Source organism: Choloepus didactylus, chromosome 5, assembly GCF_015220235.1.
Source record: "Choloepus didactylus isolate mChoDid1 chromosome 5, mChoDid1.pri, whole genome shotgun sequence".
In the NCBI taxonomy this organism is placed as follows: Eukaryota; Metazoa; Chordata; class Mammalia; order Pilosa; family Megalonychidae; genus Choloepus; species Choloepus didactylus.
The window spans coordinates 120,353,200-120,377,764 of NC_051311.1; the positions used below are offsets into that span (position 1 = coordinate 120,353,200).

The window sequence follows — 24,565 nt, forward strand, 5'->3', positions numbered from 1 at the left end:
TTCCTCCTTTTGTATCAGTTAAAGCAGAATAGCGGGAATCCCTCTACTTAAAAAGAATTACTGCACATTGTCTTTTATGGGAAAGGGTAGGGGTGGAAAGAAATCAACTTGTATTTAATTCAGGGTATATGATTAACGCATACTCCAAGTCAGCAGGGAAAATAATTTTGTAAAAGAAGAGTTCAAAAAGGCAATGTCCTTTGTTATTTTTCCTGAATTTGACTAAATGATTATGGGAGTATTTTTAAATTAAACCACGGGGAACCTCTTTAATTTTAGCAGGAGATAAACACTTTCATTTTCTGGGGATGAAAGACACATTTTTCATACATGTTATCATGTTTCTCCCGTTTAATATTAAGCTTTCTATTGATCAAAGCTACACTTTAAGCTATCAGCAAATTCTTTTTAAAATGCTTTTATAAATTAGAACAAGAGGATCTAACACTGTGAACAAAGTTAAAGGCTTCTTTTATAGCTTAGATAGAATTTTTGATTTTGTTGTTTTAGCCTAACTGCAGACAATAAATCATGCCTGAGTACTACATCTAAATAGCACTAAAGAACAGTTAATATAAATATATCCTGCTAAGAAGCAACATTACAAATTAATGTATTGAAATACAATAAAATACATAAACTACAATATTCAAGCCAAATTGAAAATATAAGAAAATAAAATGTCTTAAAAATAAAAAATATAAGGACAATCAGCAATTTAATCACTGTTAATAATACCATAGGTTAATTCCAGAAATATGAAGTTTAAACAGCTTACTACTTATAAGTAACATAATACAATTATATTTTGTTTCAAATATTCCTGTCACAAAAATTTTCACCTTTAAAAGTTACAGCTTTTTATGGTATTATGACATAATAAATCTTTTATACTCTTATGTAGATGTCAGAAGTTGTATATGTTAAAGCTCGGATACGGAGTTTTCCAATTATTATAAAAAGTGTTCTTAGAGCTAGATTATCAGGGGCTCTGCAAAATAAAGAGTATAAAGCATGCAGCGTACATTTTTTCATTTACTTGCAGGATCATACTCATTTGGAACATTCTTTCCTTTCATTAGCATTGTAACAACCCATAAAAGGTCTTTCTCATTAAACACAGATTCTAAAACACATGGACATACCTCTTCATTTTCTAAATTTAATATGTGACAGAGGAACAAGAGTTCATTAACATATCATTGATTAAAAACAAATTTTACTGCAATAAAATTCTCAGAATTATTCCTAGACCAAATTTGTTTTATAATCAGAGTTCTTAGTTTGGTCTAAAGAAAGAACAAGAGCATCTGTCTTAACCTCCCTTCCTCTGGGCTGCCGAGTTCTATTTTTAAACGATCAGATTATACTACTACCCTATCAGAACATTTTTTTTTAAAGCAGGGAGTCCATTTTTATTACATTGCACTTGACAAAGAGGTTGGTAATACCTCTGGTTTAAAAAAGCTGGAAAAAAGTTAGGGTAAGACAAGTTTTATATGGAAATGTTCATGGGAGAACAGGAAGAAATGTTTCGATATTGGCAACAGCAGATACAGCTCCAAGAGGGAAGGCATCATCTATGATGAAAACGGTCTTATTTTCTGGATCCTTCTGTGCCAATCTATCTGCTTCCTCATTGCCTTTGATGCTTTGATGACCAGGAACATATTTCCACTGAATTCCTTGGGAAGTTTGATCCGTCATCTCAGAATCTTTTCCGTTGATAAGATCACTTTGGGAGGTCATTTTCCATCCATTTTCTTTCCAGTTACCAACCCATCATGGCACACCTTTGATGACAAACTTGCTATTCACTCCAGCGATGAGTTTATGTTTTGGCTTTTTGCTTGTTCAATTGTTGTGTGGGCTGCCTCCTGTTATGTTCTTTGGTTTGTCTCCCATTATTTTTGCAGCTACCATCTATATAAACAGTTGGAGAGTATTCTTGGTGCCTGCCAGAACCCTGACTGCATTGGTCTTGGTAGTTCATGTCAGCTTTTTCCAACATGATTGCTTAGCATTGTCATAAGTATCTAGTTGGGGGAGGAGTGTTTATGGTCTCCCGTCTCAGAATACATTTAATTACAATAGAATGAAGCAATACTCTCCTTAGCTTGGCTTGCCAATTCTTTTCATGTTCTGACCCCACCCACAGAAGACTCATCTTCTCCAACCTTCCAAACACACAAATCTTGTGCAGTGACATGCCATGATATTTGCAATTCCCCGAATATCTCAAGTTCTTTCGTACCTCTGTGCTTTTGCATAGTTGTGTTTTTAGCCCAAAGTATCATGACCTTATTATTTCTAAGAATTTCTAGATATCTTTTGAGTTAACTCCTAAGTCATCTCCTTTCCAAAGTCTTCAGTGACCCTCTAAGGTAGAAGTATATTCTACCCACTCTGTGCCTTAGCCCCCGGAATGTATCTCTAGTTTAGCACTTATTGCACTATATTAAAATGCTTTGATTACACATTTACGCATTAGGAAAATAGTGGACGCTTGATGGGCAGGAGCTGTCTTTATTAACATGAGTGTCTTCAGCACATGATGCTATACCTGGAACATAGCAGACACAATCAATGCTTGTGGAATGAATAAATGAATGAGTCTAGGAAATCTAACCAACCATAAATATTGTTTATGAGATTAACTTCCCCATTTCTTCTCTCATGGAATACACACTACAGTCATCCCTGTATACTATGTCCTAGAAAAGCCCAGACCAACTATCCAGAAGACTTCTCTGCATAAATTTATTTTAAAATCCTGATTTAGCCTTGAATCAGAATTAAATTTTGTAATCTTAATAAAAAATATCAGGCAGACATTCTGTGACATTATGTCATTTCTCTCATGATCTTACTAATGGTTTCTGGCCACGGAATGTTCTAATGTCAAAGGGTAGAAGAGAATAGAAAAAAAAAAGTATCGCATAAGCAAATTGGCAAAATAGGTGCCTTGAGGCACTTTAGCCGCTCCACAATCTCTGCTAGCCTATTTCTCAATCTAATTTTAGATTGTTTCTCAATCTAATATCAAATGCTCTGCATGAACAAGCAAATCTCTAGAAGACTTTGTTCCAACCCTACACCCTTTTCACTGAGAAACCTTCTGTAGAAATTTGACTTGTTTGGAAAAAAAGAGTCTTGTTAGGTCCTTTGTCTATAGAATCCAGGGGTTTTGCAAATCTTTCTACAGACGTATCATTAAAGAGAATAGACAGTGAACAACTGTTAAGGATGAATGTTGAATACATCTGAGAATATAAGGTCAGGTAGCCCCTCATTCAAGAACTTTTTTCTAGTCTGCTATATACGACCTCTTTGGGGACAAAAACAATGTAAAGATTTTACTGGTTTAAATAACTGTAAAGCTCACAGATAGAACTGGCTTCAGGTGAAAATAAATTCAGTGTTTCAAATGATAACAACAAAAATGTCTGTCTCCCCTCACTGCCTTTTATATTATCATCTTTATGAAGTGACCCTGGACAGCTCCAGTGCCTCTTTTACTCTTTTAGTTTTTTCTACACAAGTTCTTTGATGTATTTTCTTCTGCCAGCCCATATTGAGTCACCTGCCCATACTTAAAGCAACTGCTATGGCCAGGTAGATGGGAGACACTGATTGGATTGGCTGGAGGTGGGTCCCACCCCAGCAAGACATGCATAAATCTAGGGGATAGGTGAAAATTCCCCAAAGAAAGGTCAGAAGCTAGTTGATGGGAGAAGGGAATTAACAGATGGTGGGGAAGCAAGAAACAATATACGTCTTTTAAATTTTGCCATCAATTTAGTAGTCTTATCTTTCAATATAAGATCAAGAATAGATAACATTTATACCAGTCAATTTACTTAAAAATTCCCACCCCCTTTTAGACTATGGGCAAACTTAACGTACCATATTAATCCCCAACTCCTTTACCATATTCCCTATTTCAACGATAGGAGTCTCTGAGGTTTAAATCTCAGCTTGAGAATCGTAGCTAAGCAGCATCTCTTCTTTTACTTCCTAATGTGGATTCCTGGTGAGTTTTATGGAAGATATTTTTCCTCAGCTCCTACTTAATGTAGTACTAAGTATCAGCAGTCCTGAAGTTCAAAGAATGCTACAGCTTTCTTTTCTCAATATAATTAACTGCTATTCCACCAAAAATGCTCCCTTGATCGTGTCATACTGCTGTTTAAAATCCCTTGCTGACTTCCTGTTGCCTCCTGCATAAAGTTTAAAGCCACTCAGGAGTCACAGAATCTCCTCTGATCTCATCCTTGCCCAATTTACCAATCTCCTGGTCTGTCCCTCCATTTATTACTTTTTTTTTTCTAATTTTTATTTTAGTGACATATATACAACCTAAAATTTCCCCTTTTAACCACATGCAAACACATAATCTGGTGCTCTTAATTATGTTCACAATGTTGTGGTGTCATGCAATATTCCCATTTATTACATTGTACAGAATTTGGTTATTTATACTTCGCTATTTCCATCTGTTCTAGACTGTTAATATGATCTTGTATACGTGAAGTGAAGTCCATTCTCTGGCCATAGTCAGTTACTTGTTCTTACCTTTCTAAGGAAATGAAAAAACAAACAAACCACAAAACTACCAGTATCTTAGTGTGACACATACAGTGCAGTTCTTACTCCACACAAACAAAAAATACACACTCAATGTACTCTAAGCTTAATAGTAACATTAATACAATAATTAATTTTCACAAGTTTGGTCAAATACTCAATTTTAGTTCTCTTCAGAAGACACTGTTAGCTCAATGCTAATTAAAATCAATAGCATGTATCAAGTGGAAAAAAATGTCAAGTTAGATATCTGTTTCCTTATATAATGGGTGAAAGGATTTTCTATTATGGAATTTGAATGTTATACACTTATCATTTTCTGATAGCCAATAGAACAAGAAGCAGGCACCCATTTCTCTAAGTCCATATATATGTGCTTTGAAAATAATTACTATTTCATGAGGCTATTATGAAAATAAATGAGATTCTAAATCATTTGATCAGTATGGTTAAATAATAAAATTACTTATTCTTTACCAAACAAAAAAGCAAAAAGTCTCTATGCTTAGTTAGCTTTTCGTATTGAACTCATCTTAGAGGTCTAATAGTAACAACACACACTTAAATGGTATTTATTATGTGCCAGACAATTTTTAGTACTTATATATTAACTTTCCCACAACAATACTATGAGTAGGTAATTGTACCATTTTCATTTCACAGATGAGGAAACTTAATCACAGACGATTTAAGTAACTTGCCAAAGAAAGTGGCAAAGTCAGCATTTGAACCTAAACTCAGTGCTTCAATGCCTGGGTCTCAACAAATTGAATCTCAACAAAATACTGTCTACTGATAAAATGCTGCAAAAGGAATTGTTCAGACTTCATGTTTTTATGAACATTCTGTTTATTTTTTCCTCTACTTGCAAATGCAGTAGCTATTTTGCTCTGGTGTCCAGGGACTTGAATGTAATGGAATTTGAAGGCATGTGGTGATGGTAATAGGATGTACAATTTGATGTCATGCTTTAACTGCCACCTAGTAGGCAAGGTTTGAATTGCTCTGAGGGCCATAACAAAAGTTTATTTAATGAGAAATCAAAAGCCACATCCTACAAATATTTTTTCTTTGGGGATTAAAAAAACCCTAGAAGTTAGTGATTAATCAAGTTCTTAATGACAATCTGTTAGTGGAGCATAGCACCAGGAAGTAGGCATACAAAAATAAATACGACATGATCCCTACCCCATATTAACAGTCTAGAACAGATAATGGGAAATAGGGAAGTATAAATAACCAAATTCTGTACAATGTAATAAATGGGAATATTGCATGATACCACAACATTGTGAACATAATTAAGAGCACCAGATTATGTGTTTGCATGTGGTTAAAAGGGGAAATTTCAGGTTGTATATATGTCACTAAAATAAAAATTAGAAAAAAAAAAAAGTAATAAATGGAGGGACAGACCAGGAGATTGGTAAATTGGGCAAGGATGAGATCAGAGGAGATTCTGTGACTCCTGAGTGGCTTTAAACTTCATGCAGGAGGCAACAGGAAGTCAGCAAGGGATTTTAAACAGCAGTATGACATGATCAAGGGAGCGTTTTTGGTGGAAGACTTGTAATACCAGAATGAGGAAAACTCGATTTCAGGATACCAACATCTCCACTGATCTGCCCCAGTTCTTCCCACCCCTGTGTAAACCACACAATCACCTCTCCCCCAAGTCACTGCAATATCCTCCTCCTTGCTTCTTCCCTGCTCCCCTGAAGTCAACAAAGCGACACAAGTGATTCTTTAAAAGCGTAAGTCACTCCAGATCACTTCTCTGCTCAAAACCCTTGGAGAAGAAGCCAAAGGGCTCTAACCTTGCCCCCAATTTTTCTTTCCCTAACTACTCCAGGTACACTAGCCACCTCGTTTTTCCTCAGATATTTAAAGCAGTTCCTACTCAAGGCCTCGCATTTGCTTTTCCTCCCGTCTAGACCATCCTCTTCTCAGATTCTCATGGCGTTTACTTCTCCATCTCCTGTATGTCTTTTCACAGATGTCACTCCATCATAAGACCGTCACTGATCACTAGATAAAACAACAATCCCTTCCTTCTCCCAGGTACTCCCTATTCCCACTTACCCTACATTTTTCTCCATAGCATGAAACTTCTCCTGATGTACCATAATTTCCTTGTTTATCCACTTATGGTCTCCCACCCTACTTCCTCTCTTGGAATAAACTCCAAGAAGTCAAGGGCTGCATTGTATTATTTTGTTCACGGCTGCATTTCCAGCAAGTAGAACAGGGGCTGGCACATATGTGGTGCACCATAATTATTTACTACGTCAAGTATGAGGATTAGAAAGATCAATCAGATAAAAGAGAGGATGATAAAGGTTGCCAGTGAATACAGAGGAGGGATAAGTAAACTATTGTAATGTCTCAAGCAGGGCATAAGTAGTCTAACCCAGGGTGAGACTCAATCCTGAAGATTTTCTTATAAATAAAAAATAATTTTATTAACAATAAATCAAACATCCTATGATATATATGTCAGGGTATCTGATGCCAGATTTCTTAAGCCCAAAATAAAACTGTGATCACTATAAACCAACACTGAGGAATCTTATAGCCTTAAACTTTCTAAAAGGCTGTAAGGACTTTCATCTTGACAACAAATTGAATAGAGTATCTCAACCCAATTATAGGAAACAAACTCCTACAAACAGTGTTATATGATCTTAATTGTAAAGTAAGAGACCCTAAACTTAAATGTAATATCCAACCTAATTATATTCCAAACACTTTCAATGGTGTAGCATTCTACAGGAAGAAAAGTTCTTAGTTGATTTATTGCTTAAATTATGGAAAAACAATTCAATTATAGGACATATTCTTGCATTTAAAAGATCAGCATTTCCATGTAATGGCTGGGTAATTTGTATTAAGAAGTAGATTCCAGTTCCAGAGGGTTATCATGCATTCGAAATTGTGTTCTCGACTAGCTTTATAGATCATTTGAACTGATCTGAACTCAGAGTTCTCCCCAGTTTCAGAAACAAATTCTTATTTGGTTTCGTTTCCATTATGAAGTTAATTTTAAACTTAAATTTTCGTCTTCATCCTTGCTCTTGGATAATAAGATGTTCTTGTCCATCACTGATGATTAATTATGATAAAATATGGCACAAAAGTTACTTTTTTTGATGGGAAGGGTAAAAACTATTTATGACTGTGCTGTTCAATTTTAACTACTGGAAAATGTATTCAAACATTTTAAAACATAAAATAATACCAAAACCCATGGCTTGGTGTCCTCAGGTTTTCCAGTCTTCTGAAGTGTCATCTTCAGTTAAAATTCAAATAGAAAGACTTGAATTCCACTGGAGATCCAGGAGCCTCCTAAGTGACAATGGACTCTCCCTCTCTTTATTTTCTCCAGTTGTTTTCATAGACCTAATATTTCTCCTGACACTTTTGTTTCCAATTTTCTGTTTCCTCTGTCCAAAAACATATCAGTCATCCCTAGGGTGATCATATTGCTTACTGTTCAAACCAAGACACTGTTAAGAGTCGAAAAGGGGATGCTATTAATAATCACCCCAGGATAATTAAAGGGTGCTACTGGGAACAAACCTGTAAGATGGATTTACTCATTTCATATCAAAGGGTATTTCTAGGTGATTGTGGCTCTTAAACCTTTCCCCTTTTTACCTTAAGATCCTCCCTCTCACTGCTCCTGAAAGATTCTTTGTACATTTTCTTTCATCATTTCTAAATTCTTTACAGCTCTCCCTTATACCGTCAGAGTTAACTTAAAAGTTCTTATTTTGACGAATGACTCGGTTCTTTCTCTTTTGCTATTACCCAGGCAATGTGGATTAATACCTCGCATTTCTCAACCAAAATGTCCCACAAAAGCATTTTCCTAAACTAAAAACCATTTATGTTCATGGTCATTCCTCTGTAATGTAGAGGTCACCCATTACAATCAAGTTTAAGGCTTTGAAAAATATATTCTACACTTACACTCCTCACTCCTGTAATAGACAGTGTTGCCGCCCAGCTGGGATCTCCGGGGATTTATGTGCCCACCTCTCAGATTCTGCTGCTAAAGTCTTACTCCAGACCTTCAGCCAATTCCCCCAAGCACTAGGGTTGTCTGGCCAATATGGAGATCTGGAAGCTTCTGGGGCCCACTCACCTCCCTCCAGCCAGCAGCTGTGGGCTAATGATTGACTGTTATGAGAGTATAAAAGCCCATCTCCTTTGCTTTTAGAACCACAACTTTTGAGGTATAATTTACATTTCAGAGCTCCTCACTTAATTATGCTGAGTTGTCCTTGCCTTGTTTTCCCTCGATCAGAAAAGAGTTAACAAAGCAGGCCTGAGGCTGGTATCCTTAGATCTGCTTGCAAGGATGGTGGTTGGCTGGCATCTGGGTACTTGAATTTCCGGGGGGTTGCCACCATTTCTTAAATTATAAGAATGGCTTACTGTGCTTAAACTGTCTGTGTAAACAATGTGGTTTACACTGAACATCTGCTTTCCTTCTGGAAGTTTGGAATTTTTTTATATGAAAGGCAAAGGGTGCCTACAAGACTGACCCCACCCCCACCCCCCAAAAAATCTTAGACCTCGACACTCAGATGAGCTTCCTTGGTTGAAAACACATCACATACATCATCACAATTCACTAATGGAGAAACTAATTGTGTCCTGTGTAACTCCCTTGGGAGAAGATTCTTGAAAGCTTATGACTGATTTCTTCTGGACTGTACCCATTTGCCTTTTCTTTTTGTTGATTTTTCACTGTATCCTTTCACTGGAACATATCACAGCCATGAATACAATTCTATATCGAGTCCCCAGAGTCCTCCTAGTGAATTACTGAAACCTAGGTGGACTTGGGGACTTCTGATATATTCTCCCCTTCTCTATTTTGCTTCTTTCAGATTCTCTGTGATATCTCCTGGGAGCAAGTCTTTAATATACTGCAGGCATCCTAATCCTGATTAGGATTAGCTGTGTAATGATGAATTGTGATTTACTTCCATGAAAATATTTTTTGGTTTCATAAAAGTCTTGGTCATGTGTGAAAGGGAGTTGTGCACTTGAATGTCATTGGTTATGTTTGTTTAGTTTCACTAGCGTGGAGAAAGTGTAAGGAAGGTGGCATGGAAGTGATGGCATTCTGAAACTGCTGAGGTTCCCAGCTTTACAAAGTAAAGCAGAAAGAACCGAATAACAAAAACTGAGATTTTGAAATACATACAGAAATGCTATATATTCTGGTATCTGAAATAAATCTCAGGGTAATGAAACATGGGTGGCATCATTTATTTTCTTGTTTCCAGAGAGGAGGCAATATGGAAACAATCTTTCATTTACAGTCTCCCTCTACCTTAAGTAATCAATACAATAGATTTTTCCTCTCCTCCCACCCAGCCTATTAAACCTTTCTTTGCTCTGCTTTTAACCAACCAATTTGGGAAACAGAGTACTCTTACCTTGCCAGATTTACGCTTTTGAGTAAAACACACACAGATATCACAAAAACTAAAATAGGGCAGATTTTGTGTGTCTCTAGCTGTAACATCCTCTAGATCCCTCCTGCCCGCCAGTATGCCTCTGGAGTACTTCATGCATTTGTGCTCAGAGATCTGGAATTTGCTTTACTGAATATGTTTGAATCCTGCATAATATTTTTCTAATAAATATAAAATTCGATCCATTTCTAGGGAATCTAATTGTCTTCTGAAGTCTCTTTAGTCTTACAATTCTGTTACATTCCTCTGCCTTTCAAAGAAGCAATGGAAAGCCCTTCCTTGCACTTTGGCAAGACTCCCCCAACTGACCTTGCTCTTCAGAAGTTGATGGGGAAAATGAACAACACCAACAACAACGAATCCTAATGATCTCTGGAAGCCTGGATGAGAAATATTTCAGGAGAAAAATAGAGACTTTAAATGCTTTGAGGTCATTAACAAAGTTGTGAAATTTGTGAGGAATGTGGGAGAAAAAAAGTCATTTTATTACTTGCTACGTTCACAGACTCTAATTCTTCATTTCCCCAGTAGAGCTTTAACTTAATTATGAAACAAAATCTATAGCTGCAGCCGAGGCCTAGAGGTAGAGTCTGCACAACTAATCAACTTTAATTCCCTTGGCCCGATTTAATTACAAAACAACATTTGGTGCAGCTGCTAAACACTTACCAGGTTGACCACATGATAATATTGGAGTAGTATTTAAAGGTTTCCAGCTTTTGTTCTGATTCTATCAGCATAATGATGTTTCAGTTATATACAAATTTGAGCAGACCCTAGGACTTAAAACAATAAAGAATTTTCTGATTTTATACAGCTCTATACTTGAGCCAGTTAAAATACTTGAGTTGCACTACAGCTAATTAATGTCAGGAAGTAACATTTAATTATGGAAATAAATGTATTGATGAAGGACAAAAAAAAAACTGAATATAAGTCACGATCTTTTTTAATTCATTCTGTCTGTGATGTAACAAAGTGAAAGCAGCTTATGAATTTGTGAGTTATACATTTCTTTTTAGGTTACAACAAATTATTTCCTAATATAACTAGATACATCTAATTCCTCTGCTTATTCTTTTGTGTTTCACAAAACAATTTAGGAGGTGATAATTTGTGTTATAAAATATTTGTTACTTGACAAAATTAAAATTAATCACTGATATTTAAACAGCCAGATCTTCTATATATTTAAAATATACTCACTTTGCACAAACACCGAGGAAGGTCATAATATCAAATGACTTTTCAGTTGTCATTTCACTGAGGCAGAAGCTCCATACACACTTAGCTTTTAGTGTATAGCTTTTTGCCTCACTCAAATGCACTTTTTGTAATATGTGGGGGATTCTAGTTCCTACCTATATTTATTGAAGGACAATAAAAATTATTGGAATTGAGAAAAAAATAAAACAGCCATATCAGGACTTACCAATGATATTAAAATAAACATGACCCTTAATATTACTACAGTAATTTAGAAGGAAAAAAAAAAAAGAGTACCATCTAATCCAAGTTAGGATTTGAAGTGGGAGTAAGAGAAACAGAATGTATTTCTTTTGCTGTCTTTTTTCTATAACCAATCCCCAAATCTTATTTTCTCTTTCTCCTTAGAGTATAATTGGGTAAAAGCTAAAGAGAGAATGTATCACAGCTGATTATACACACAGAAGAAACAGAGAGTACACTAAATCCATCAGAAAAACTTGGGAGCAATAATCTGATCCATTACCTTCCAACCTCAGGACTGGTTCGTATTTTACTTAAATCTGTCCTGCATGGCTACCTTGGACCTTGGCTAAAAGATGACATAGTACATTTCTGAGTCGAAAGGCTAATTCCTCAGTAATAGCAGTGTCTTGTCAGTGTCAGTCTCCCACCCCAGAGAGTATCTTTCTCCATTGAAAAGTGACTGAGTCACAGGAGGAAACAATTCTGCTGCTGGAAGAAAACAGGAGGGAAGGAATTATGATGGCTGGCAGATGTCTCAGTGCCCCTGAGGGGGCACCAGAATGTTTTTGCATATGCTGTAAGCAGCATAAACTGTCAAACCATGGAACCCTGGGGCTCTGGTGTTCAGTCAAAGGATTTGAGAGTTAGAGGGAACCTTAGAGACAGTCATATCCAGACATTCTAATCTATGCCTGGGGCAGTCCTATGGTTCCTTAGTGGGACTCAAGAATTGCTGAGGGTAAGGGGTTCTGCTTCGAACAGTAGTGGTATTCTTGGGAGGAATGTAAAAATCCTATGTCAGGACTAACATTAAGACAATAATTTATCAAGTCAAAGTCAGTTACAGAAGTTTAAAGTTCAGGAAAGGAAACTCATGCAAAACTATCATCTAAGTACCTCAGTGACATTTCTACAGGGGAGGCCCTCAGAGAGCAGGAGGAGGCTGATGCAAGAATTCTAGACTGCAATAGATTTCATGGCTTGGGACCTTGGAAGTTAAGTTATATCACTAAGACACAACATCAGGTAAAAATAAGATTACTAGAATCAAGTCTTTGAACCCTTACAGCCCTTCCGTTTTTCATTATTATTTTCTATTGCATGTAGTAAATATACTTGAGAAAATATCATCTTTGCCTTGTTATTTTAAAATTTGACAATGTAATACACCCTCTCCCTGATGATGATTTAATTTGTATTCTAAATAACCTGTTTTCAAATGAAAAAATATCCTGTGACTGTTCATGGAACTCCTTTATTGCTACCACTAAAAATAACACTTTTCTGATTTAAAAAAATAAATGCAGCAATAAACCAGGAATATAAGGGAAATACCTTCATATGATAAAGGACATACATAAGAAACACCAAAATAACATCATAATTAATGGGGAAAAACTGAAAGCTTTCTCCTTAACATCAGGATCAAGAGAAGGATGCCTGTTTTCACCACTTCTATTCAACATTCTAGTGGAAGGCCTTGCCCAAGCATTTAGATGAGGAAAATAAATAAAAGCCATCCAAATTGTAAAGGAAGAAATAAAACTCTCTGCAAAATAATTATTTTATATGTTGAAAATCCTAAAGAATCCACACACAAAAAACTAAGAAATTAGTTAGAGCTAATAAATTAATTAGCACATAAAAATCAGTTGTATTTCTATCAATAGCACTGAACAATCCAAAAAGAAAATTAAGAAAATAATTTCATTTACAATTGTATCAAAAAAATAAAAATACTTAGGAATAAGTTTAATCAAGGAGGTGCAAGACTTACATACTTAAAAAGTATAAAACATTGCTGAAAGAAATTAAAGACTAGTGAAATAAATGGAAAGACCTGCTGGGTTCATGGATTGGAAAACTTAATATTGTTAAAATTGTGGTATACCCTCAAGGATCTGCAGATCCAATGTAATCCCCATCAAAATCCTAATGGTCTCTTTGCAGAAGTGGAAAGGCTGACACTAAAACTCATATGGAATTGCAAGGGATCACAAATAACCAAAATAATCTCATAAAAGAACAAATTAGAAGACTTACATTTCCTCGATTTAAAAAATTATTACAAAGCTACAGCAATCAAAACAGTGGTTATACTGGGATAAGAACAGACATAGAGGCCTATGGAATGGAACTGAGTCTAGAAATAAACCCACATAAACCCATATATCTATGCTGACTGATTTTTGACAATTATGCCAAAACCATTCAATGGGAAAAGAACAGTCTCTTCAACAAATTATCTGGGGCAACTGGATATCCATATGTAAAAGAATGAAGTTGGGCCCTTACTTCACATCATATACAAAAGTTAACTAAAAATGGATCACAGACCTAAATTTAAGTGCTAAAACTATAAAACTCTTAGAAGAAAACATAGGGGAAAATCTTCATGATCTTCGATTTGGCAATGTTTTCTTAAATATGACACCAAAAGCATGAGCAACAAAAGAAAAAGACAGATCAACTTAACTTCATCAAAATTAAAAACTTTTGTCTAAAGGATACGATCAAGAAAATGAAACACCAACTCACAGAATGGGAGAAAATATTTGCAAATTATGTAACTAATATATATCTAGTATTCAGATATAATATAAAAAGAACTCTTCCAACTCAACAACAGAAAGACAAACAACCCAATTCAAAAATGGGCAAAGAATTGAATAGATCCTTCTCCAAAGAAGATATGCAAATGACGAAAAAGCATATGAAAAGATTAGGGAAATACAAATCAAAACCACATTGAGATACCACTTCACATCCACTAGGATGGCCATTAACACAAAACAAAAAGCCAGAAAAGTACAAGTGTTGGTGAGGACCCAGAAGAACTGGAACTCTCATACATTGTTGGTGGAATGTAAAATGGGGCAGCCACTGTGGAAAGCAGTTTGGCAGTTCCTCAACAAGTTAAACATAACAATTTTTCTCCTATGTATATACCCAAAAGCACTGAAAACAGATATTCAAACAAAAATTTGTACATGAATGTTTATAGCAGAATTATTCATAATAGCCAAAAGGTGGAAACAAACCAAATATCCACCAACGTATGAATGGATACACAAAATGTGGTACATTTATACAATGGAATGTTACTTGCTATAAAAAGGAATGAAGTATTGATACATGCTACAATATGGATAAACCTTGAAAACATTATGCTAAGTGAAAGATTCTAGACACAAAACATCACATATCACATGACTCCATTATATGAAAAGTCTAGAGTAGGCAAATCCATACATACAGGAAGAAAATGGTGGTTGGAGAGGTTTGAGGAGGGAAAATGGGAAAGAGTATTTAATGGGCATCAGTTTCTATTCAAGGTTATGAGAAGGTTCTGGAATTAGATATTGGTGATGGTTGCACAACACTGTATATAGCAGCTATATTCTGTGTTTATCATTAAAACCAGTTATAATGAGGAAGATTTTAACTTAAGGTGAAAGGTAAAAGCATATTTCCAGGTTTAAAGAGACTTTCATAAAAACATAATAGACACATCTGTCTTACCATCACTGTTGATGCACACCACCTCTTGAACTTGAGTGCCTGGGCCACACTCTTTTCCATTATCTGGTTCACAGTCTCCAAGCCTCACTGCTTTCCAGTCATAGCAGGATGGCTCTTCACAGGGAATGGCTTCCAGTAAGTGAGGGCAGTTTCCAGTCCCCCCAGAGCCTCCAGTGGGCTCATTTGTAATGAGTCGTTTCCTCAGTTTGAAGCCTGAATTATTGGAGAAATATTTGTTGTAACCATCAAGAGGTTGAATATTTTAGAAAGTTGAATGAAATCCCAGAATGAAAGCTCAGTGAGGATAAAAGTCATGTCTTGTTTTAATCACTGATATTTCTCTGAACTCTAGCTTAATGTTGGCTTTCATTAATTATTTATTATATGAATAAATGAATGAACAGAATGGCAAAAGGAAGACTTTCGTTTTGGCTTAATATAGTAAAGGTAAGGGAAGAAACATCATGTATTTCTCATGTTCCTTGTAGGTTCTTGGAGGGAAGGAGAGAGGGAAAAAGAGATGTATTTTGATGGATTTAGAAAGTCTGGAGCTAGAGAATCTTCAGAGAAACAATGAAATCTCAAGCTATTCAGAAATATCCATAACCAGAGAGAAATGCCATTAATTTGAATTTTTCAACACTGTTATATGATTAAATTTAGAAAAGGAACCTCTTAAAAGTGCTATGGTCCCAGAGAAACTGCCTTTTTGCTTTGTACTTTAATAGCACCTAAGGGTTACCCTTCTTGGGAATATTTAATTAAATTAATAAAGTTTGTTTATTGCCATATAAACATACTAGAACCACTAGAAAACTATCCTTTTAAACAAAACAGACACTCCTAGGTCAGATGAAAATTATGCCTGCTACGTGGTAAAACTGTAGCATTTCTTCTAGTCCTCTGAGATATACCATTTACATTATAAAAAGGTAAAGAGTTATTTTTATGTTTTTGCTGTTAAAGTATCAAATATTACCATTTACTGGGCAGTAGCTTTATGTTTATTAACTCATTTAATCTTTAGAGCAAATCTGGGTGTCAGATATTATTACATGCATTTTACAAATAAGGGGAAAAAGACTTAGATGCTAATTAAGTTAACCAAATAGTAAGGGACAGAGTAGGTTTACCAATCTAGCTCAGCCTGACACCACAGCTCATCTTAACCACCGTACTAAACTGCCTCAGAGGTTTTTTGCCTGTTGTCTAAAGAACAGCTTGCCTACATTCTTGTGTTTTAATCCTGCGCTACAAGCAACAGAGTTAGGTTTGTTCAGCTTTTACAACCAATATTCTCTAGCCATTCTAGAAAATTATCATAGGTAAAACAGCATCATTTAAAAAATAATTAAAGCTTTTAACTCAATGGGAGTTTGAAGAATGTCATCTCAATATTACATACCTTTTTTGCCTTGCTGGTCGTTGCAGTTTTCATAAGTACAAGGTCCCCAAGCTGACCAAGGTGAAACCTCACATTCAATTGGACAGGGAATGTGGCACAGCTGTGTAGTATTAGGAACAGGACCAGTGCATAATTTCAAGTCCACTGGTTTTGAGGCTGTTTTGGAGAAAAACAGAGAAATCACTTAAGAAATTCTACCAAAAAAAACCTGTCATGATCAACAATATGAATTTTTTCTGAAAGACTAAAGAGGAGGAAAATACTTAAAGAAGTGCGACCAAGACATTATTCCAATGCTTCTCAGCTTCATCCTGAGAACAAAAGGAAAAGGAATGGGAAAAAGAAGCAGCGTAATGTTGTCAAATGTAACTAGAAGCCTTGCAAACTGAGTTTGATTACCAGCTTTAGAAACACCAGTCATGCAATTAAGCAATGCCAAGTCTAACTTTCCTACTCCAAAAAATAATCTTTAAGATTAATTTAACTCTAAAATTCCATAGTTCTAAGAAAGGAGAATCTGCTTTAGAGTGAACACAGTAGGAGGAAGACTATAGCTTTACTTTTTTCGGGTAAAACATCCACCGAGGTCCTTCTCACCGAGCGAGCTCCCTTCTCTTTTGGCCCACGGGTGTAGAGGTATCAGGTGCATTTGATGAAGGAAGAGCTCGTGCCATCCAGTGGGAGCCACTCTCTTCACCTCCAGCTGCATGGCTCACCTGTATCGTTTCCAGAACTTTTCACAGAATCTATAGCCTGCATGTGTGCTACAAACCTCAGTACTGCTAAGGGGACTGATTTTTCATTATCCGTGTCTGTTCATAAGTTAACAAGAACAATGAGAAAGTGTAGCTTGCCCTTGCTTTTCTTCTTTTCCATCAGGATACCTCCAGTTTGGTTCCTATGTAGACATTTATGACAGTTTTGACAGTTAATGTCAAGTTATGTTCACAATTCTGGTTAAAATGACGAAGTGAGGAAGATATTTGAAATGATAGAGACAGCAGAGGAGAATCAAGTTTAGCTGTGTATTTTAAACAGTAACAGCTATAATATTTTGTTATAAAAAATTTAAGAGGTAAATTGTCTTGGATGCACATTTCGTTTAACAAAAGCCAGTTCTTGTTTCCCTATGGTTACTTGGGGTGCTCACACTTGTAGAACAAAGAACTGAAATAATGGAAACCTCAGATATTTCTCATTCTCCAGATTTGGGAGGACTGTAACATTGCAATTGCATGTGAATGCATAAAGAAACTCATAGAGAAATCAAAATATTTTGAGCTTTATTGTCCTAGTTATATAACAGTACTGCATATTCCATTTGTACCTTAAACTATACAGAAAACAAAGGCAACTTTATATTCCAGTTTCTGAGTAAGGAAGTTTATGAACATACACACACCAGCACAATCATAAACGCTATGTAAAGGGTATTATATTAATTCCCCCTCCTACTGCCACATTTGTTGGTTTTGAAAAATATTCTGAAGCTTTTATTTTTCCTTTTTACTCCTCGTAGTGCTTAGCCCACTTCCCCGCCCCCCTGCACTCCCACCCCCACACATGCACTGAGAATAGATAACTGTGTTTCTAACTTGCTTAGTATGAGAGCACAGTGAGCATTCTCACTCAAATTTATTTGGATTGTTGCTAATGTGCATTATCATATCAGCCAAAGACAAAAATGATTAATTTTATTGCTTTCCAACAGTGAAAGTACTTGGCACACTAATAACAGAAAATGCAGAAATAAATGTTTCAGTGTCTCCAAATATAAAAAATGACTTGACATCAATGAAAAATATTTTACATAAAAATGAACTCTAGGACACATACAGTCCTAAGAGTCTGTAGTATGTGGGAAAAATCCCTATAACTGCAACTTAACATAAGTAAATTACATTCACTTGTGGAATTTCTCAGGCTATCATTTAAATTAGCAGCTGTGTGTATAATGATCTGAAATGTCTCCTTTTTTTTTTCTTTTCAATTGGTTAAAAGTAATTTTATACCTCAGAGTTATTACATTGTTTTGGAAATCATGGTTACTATAAAAGGGAAATCTTCAGGATATGCAATTGTGAAGAGTATCAGAGCCTAAAAAATTTATTTTATAAATAAGATCGAAAACTTTAAGAGGGAAACATGGTTTTAAGCATTGAAAACAGATTAAATATTATACTTCTAATTCCTGGCTATTTTATTTGTAGATATAATTTTAGGTTTTGGTGTATTTTAAATGAATCAAAAAGAATAATCAGTCAATAAATTTTTAGCTACTAAAAGAGAAGTGTGATGAAAAAAGGCTCGAAGAATTGCTGAAGCAAAATGCTCTTGAGGACTGCTTTGCTATATTGTGAAGCCAACCAAGTCCACACTGAGATGATATAATTCTTGAAAAATGACCTTGATTTTATAGATATGTCCTTTTACGTATCTAAAGCTCATTAATCAAAGAAACCAAGAGACAGAGTCTGTGTGTCTTTCTCTCTGCCAATACTACTCAGTTCTTGATTACTGTAGGAATTGCATAAAACCAGCATATCAATTTGGAAAGAATTCACATCTTTACTAGGGTGAGTCCTCCAATCCAGGTACATGGTATGAATCTTCATTTTGGTTCTTCCTTGATTTCTTTCATCACAATTGTAAAGTCTTCAGCATGTAAGTGTTATGTATGTTTTAATATATTTTCACCTAAGTACTTTATTTTCTGAATGACTGTGAATGGTATTGTATTTTTAATTTGTGTCCATGTTTGATTGCAAGAATATAGAAATAAAATTGATTTTGTATATTTACCTTGTACCCTGCAACCTTGATAAATTCACTTATGAATGAGAGCTTTTTTTTTTAGGTTCTTTGGGATTTTGTAGACAATCATGTCATCTGCAAATAGGAAAAGCTTTATTTCTTCCTTTCCAAAATAGTGCCATTCATTTCCTTTTCTTTCCGTATTGCACTGGCTAGAACTTCCAGCATTATATTAAATAAGAGTGAGGAGAGTGTACATCCTTGCTTGTTCTAAATCTGTCTTTCACCATTAAGTATAAGGCTAGCTGTGGGTATTTTGGATACATGTTCTTTATCAAGTTAAGGATGTTCCTCTCTATTCTTATTTTTCAGTGAGCTTTTAATCATGAGTACATATCAACTTCTGACAAATGCTCTTTCTGCTCTGATCAATATTATCACAGGATTTTTCTTCTTTAGCCTGTTAATACAGTGGTTTACACTGACTGGTTTTGCAATATTGAACTAGTCTTACATCCTTGGAATAAACTACATTTGAACTTGGTCTTTAATTCTTTTTATATATTGCTGAATTCTATTTGCTAATATTTTGTTAAAGATTTTCATGTCCATATTCATGAGGGATAGTTGCATGTAGTTTTCCTTTTGTTTGGACTGTCTTTATCTGGTTTTGGTATCAGGGTATCAGCTTCATTAAATGAACTGGAAAGGATTCCTTTCTCTCCTATTTTCTGGAAAAGATGGTGTCAAATTAATGTTTAGTCTTCTTTAAATGTTTGGTAGAATTCTTCAGTGAAAACTTCAGGGGAGATTTCTTTTTTTGGGAGCTTTTAAATAATTAATTCAGTTTCCTTAGTAGGTATAAAGTGATATAAATTATTTATTTCATATTTGGTAAGTCGTGGTAGGTCGTATTTTTTTATTTTGATATTTTGTACTCCATTTAGTCTAAGTTGTCAAATTCATGTGCATGGAGTTGTTTGTGGCATTCCTTTGTTCTCTTTTTGATGTTTGCATGGTCTATTGTAATATACACTGTGTCATTCCTGGTGCTGGTAATTTGTGTCTTCTTTTTTTCTCCTCTTTTTCAGGAGCTTAGTCTTGCTAGAGGTTTCAATTTTCATGATCTGCTCAAAGAACCAGCTGTTTATTTTGTTGATATCCTCTATTATTTTTGTTTCAATTTCATTGATTTCTGCTCCAATTTTTAACAATCTAATAGATACATAAAATGCCATTTTAGATTTTATTTTTCTATTCAGTCTGATAATCTTTGAATTTTAATGATTAAGTTCAAAATAGAAAAAGTGATATCATAATGTTTTGGGACAAATACATAAGTCTAAGAAAGAAAGCAGCAGTCCCTAAAATCCAGGATCTGGCCTGGCACTTGCAACGAGGTCCTGGTGTTTTTCTGCTCGACATGAACAATTTCACAGAGGATCAGTATCAGACAGGGTCATTCTGCAACCATGATGGAGTAAGACAAAAAACAAGACTACTTTACAGTTTTGCCAAGCAAAAACAAGTTCAGCATGTGAATCACAAAAATATTAAGACTCCTTCCCCCAGCTAATGAGTGACTGCTGCTTCTTTACCGATTACAGCTTTGGCCTCCCTCTAGTCTTCCCTCCTTCCGGCTAAAATTAAGATACCCCATCATAAAATCATCCTCACTTCCTTACGGCTCTCAAACTGGAGCAAAGCCGGCTTATTTGAACTCTCCTCAAAATCCTCCTATTCAAAGCCCAAATCCTGTATTAAATCCTTTCTGACACTCTGACTAAGATGCCCAGCTCCCCATGGTGTGCGTTCTCCCTCAGTGCAATGAGAACTAAACACAGTGCGTTCAGTTAGGGGTGTGTGTCTCTGGTGGTCTTTGGACGGAGGGCATGGCAGGTCAAATAAATGAAGAAAAGGAAGGAATAATAAACACAAAATTTAGAAGAGGATTTCCACTTGAGGATGGAAGTGGGGCATGATTTATTTAATAACCAAAGTTTATATGGTATATACTATGTACCAGCACTATTACAGGTGTAACAAGTACTTAACAAATATTAATTCATTTAATTCTCACAAAACTCTGTAAGGTAGGTAGTTCAATTTTCTCCATTTGGGGGATAATTATTCCCAGTTGGAGAAAGAGCATGAAGAAGTAAAGTAACTTTCCCAGAGTCACATAGCTAGGAAATTGTAGATTTCGCTCCAGAATCTGTATTATGTACTTCTACCTCTACTCCATCTGTTCTTGACAAAATAGGTCATAATTAATTTTAAAATAAAATAAATTATTAATATAGTGCACGTGTGCATATTACAAAAAGCTTAATAAATTGAGACTATCAAAATAATAAAATATCAACCCTGATGATCTCTTGGTGACAATTATTCTGATTTTGATGTTTCAGTTTGGAATGGAAACTGACATTTTATTTTACTGGAAATCACAATTAAATCACAATAAAATTAGAGCAAGTGAGATATTCTATACTTACACTGAGAATAGCAGCAAACACTTAAGAATGTACTAAGTTAATTATTTTAATCCTCACAGCAATCTCATGAACTAGGTGCAATTCTAATTCCAAATTTAAGATGAATCTTTCTAGATTAAGTAACTTGCCCAAGGTCACACAGCTAATTAGTGGCAGTTGAGACTTAAATTCAGAGCTATACTCTTATCTACCATGCCGTATTATGATATGGCCATTAACAGAAGCCATGTTTTTTCCCTAGTTCCCACCCACACCCCTAGAAGTCTATACTACAAAGGATGGTTTGACTTGAACATGATTTTTAAACAGCCTATTTGGTGACTGTGGTGGGAAGTACAGTCAGGAGCTAGGAGGGATAATCATCTAAAGAATGAATCATTAGTATATTAATAAGAAACAGTTTTTCATCAATTTTTATTTTTCATCAATTTTTAATATCTAATTTTTAAAATATCTCTTAGTTCTAATGCATAAATAATATCCTACATGCATATCTTTAACTTTTTTGTTATAAAAATGTATCTTTGGGGTCTCAAAATATTTTAAATCAGAGATCTCACACAGTCTACTTCAGACCTGTTTCTATAATAATATGCCTTTTCCATATTCATTCAAAAGATATTTAGGTTTCAAAGGCTGAGAAAAATGCAATAAATTTAATAATGCATTCATAGATTTAGCAAGACAGCTGAGAATTTTAGGAATTCAAAACCTTTTGATATTGCAATTTATTTTCCATTGGCTTTCCTTAAAATAAAAATTTTTATTGAAATAGCATTTTTTCCCTTTTACCACCTCACTTGATTGCCAATTCACAACCACAAGGAAACTCTCTTCAATTTAAAACTTAATTTTGGTATAGGAACTGATGAAATTTTAATACTAAATATGATAGTGCCTGATGACATGAGACACTCCGAAGAATTAAAAATAAAATCATTTACAAATTATTTTCCCTTCCTTTCTTATTCTGTTGAGTCTGTTAAAAAAAATACTAAATGCCTACTTTATGCAAAGCACCATCACCATGTTAGATACCCTACACCAAAGGACACTGTGGGGCCAACAGCAGAAGTGGTGATTTTTCTGTTTTGTTTTTGCTTTGTCTTTCTTAAGTATTATATATGTGTGGTAGTGCTGGGGTGTATGTTTAACCATAGTAGATTTAATTCTAACTTTCTGTTGATGGCTTACTCAACACCTTCTTGCTTACACCTACCCCAAAGTTATATCTTGTAGAGATAAAGAAAGGTCCCGTTCAAAAGAAACCTAAGCTAGAGGGACTATAAATGTGCTCTCAAGAACTGCTGTACATTCTTGTACTAAACTTTATTCACAGAAAATTTCTTTTCCCTTGTCTTTCTCACACTGATTAATTTAATGACATAAACCCCATCAGACTCTTTTTAATAATATAGGGCATTGTTTTCAAAGTTAATACATTTATTCTTTAATCAATTTTGTTACCATATTTAAAACAATTATTGATAATTATCTCTAGGCATTTAATGTTCTTCAAGGTTCACTGCCAGTCCTTTCCAGCTATGATTAACTCATTAATGAGTTATTGTTTTTGATTAATCTTTTCTTCTTTAAACCCAAGACATCATATTGTTTCTTTATGAAGCATATATGGAGTAGTACTTTAGTTCATTTTCTACATCATAATTAGTATCTTCAGAATCCAAATGTCTGAGCCCTGGCCCCATGCAGTTCATGAATTGATAGCCATGATTTTCATCTGCAGAACATACTGCTTGATCACAGACTGCTTCCTCTTCAAGCATGGGTGTACTTGCACTTATTTACCCTCTTGAATTGTGTTGAGGTGAAAAAAATCAGACATATTCTAATATTTTTTGTTTGTTTCTTGCATTAGATTCTCTCAGAGTTAAGCTGTTCATTTGAGCAGTCCCTATGTTTGGAATGACAGTATTTTTAAACAGGCCTCTTGATTTTTCTGTCTGTTCATTGTTTTGGGTTATAGGAGGTTTAGGCTTGCTCTATTTTGGCTTATAGTCAAGTGGAAGTTACACTGAATATATTTCATAAATTGATATGAGGTTCTTCCCAGATATCTCAATAAAGGATCTTTACGTCCAGATTAAAGAAAGAAGTGAGCACTCCTTTTCTTCTCAGTTATATATTCTAATTTTCACTTCTCAGTTATGGGTAGTGAGGAGAATGATGGTGGGGAAGGAGCTGGGACGTAAGCACTTAAGTGCTGTAAGAGATGTGGAAGCCATCTGCTCTGAATAACCGACTGAACCTCCCTGGTAGCAGGTCTGCTGTCTGAATTCCACCCCTGGCAGAGAGCGGAGGGCACTGAAGTGAGGACCAGCTATTGCTCTTGCTTCAGCCCTAACCCTGCTGAGTTAGGGGCCAGGGAGAGTTCTGCTGGGGTCCCTTCCTACCTCCCCCAGAAATTCTACAAAATCTCAAAGGGATTGTTCTTTTCACTTAGTACTTTCCTTCCTTTAATCTAGTATCAAACTCATTTCAGCAAATAAAAACTCCTCAAAAGTCTTGGCTTCTGACTAGGCTCTTTCCTAATTCCAAAGGCTGATGCAGGTTTTTCATATTTGTACATTCCATTGGTCATTTTTGTGGGAATCATTGAGGGAGGCCCATATGCCTGTGCCCACATGCCATATTGCCTAGGAAACCACTGTCTTCACTCTTGATTCAAATAAAATTGAATTGATCTCTCTTTTTAGCTATTTATAGCAACAAACATGTGCCAGATAAATTCTCTCACTGTCCCTGATTCATATAAAATAAGAACATTAAAAATATGTAGCATTTTTCAAAATATACATCTTCTTCATGATGCCAATCATTGTTATAATTTAAAT

At 35.2% G+C, this 24,565-nt stretch overlaps 1 protein-coding gene across 3 annotated transcripts in view; it reads right to left on the minus strand.

The window, feature by feature from the left end:
• The window catches only part of THSD7A (thrombospondin type 1 domain containing 7A), a 454,120-nt gene that overhangs the window by 167,422 nt on the left and 262,133 nt on the right, over positions 1 to 24,565 (minus strand). For all 3 annotated transcript variants that reach the window (XM_037836795.1, XM_037836794.1, XM_037836796.1), the window contains exons 5-6: positions 16,459 to 16,614; positions 15,054 to 15,266 (exon numbers count right to left, since the gene is read on the minus strand). In XM_037836795.1, the coding sequence (XP_037692723.1) occupies positions 15,054 to 15,266; positions 16,459 to 16,614 (369 nt within the window). The remainder of the gene's footprint in view (positions 1 to 15,053; positions 15,267 to 16,458; positions 16,615 to 24,565) is intronic.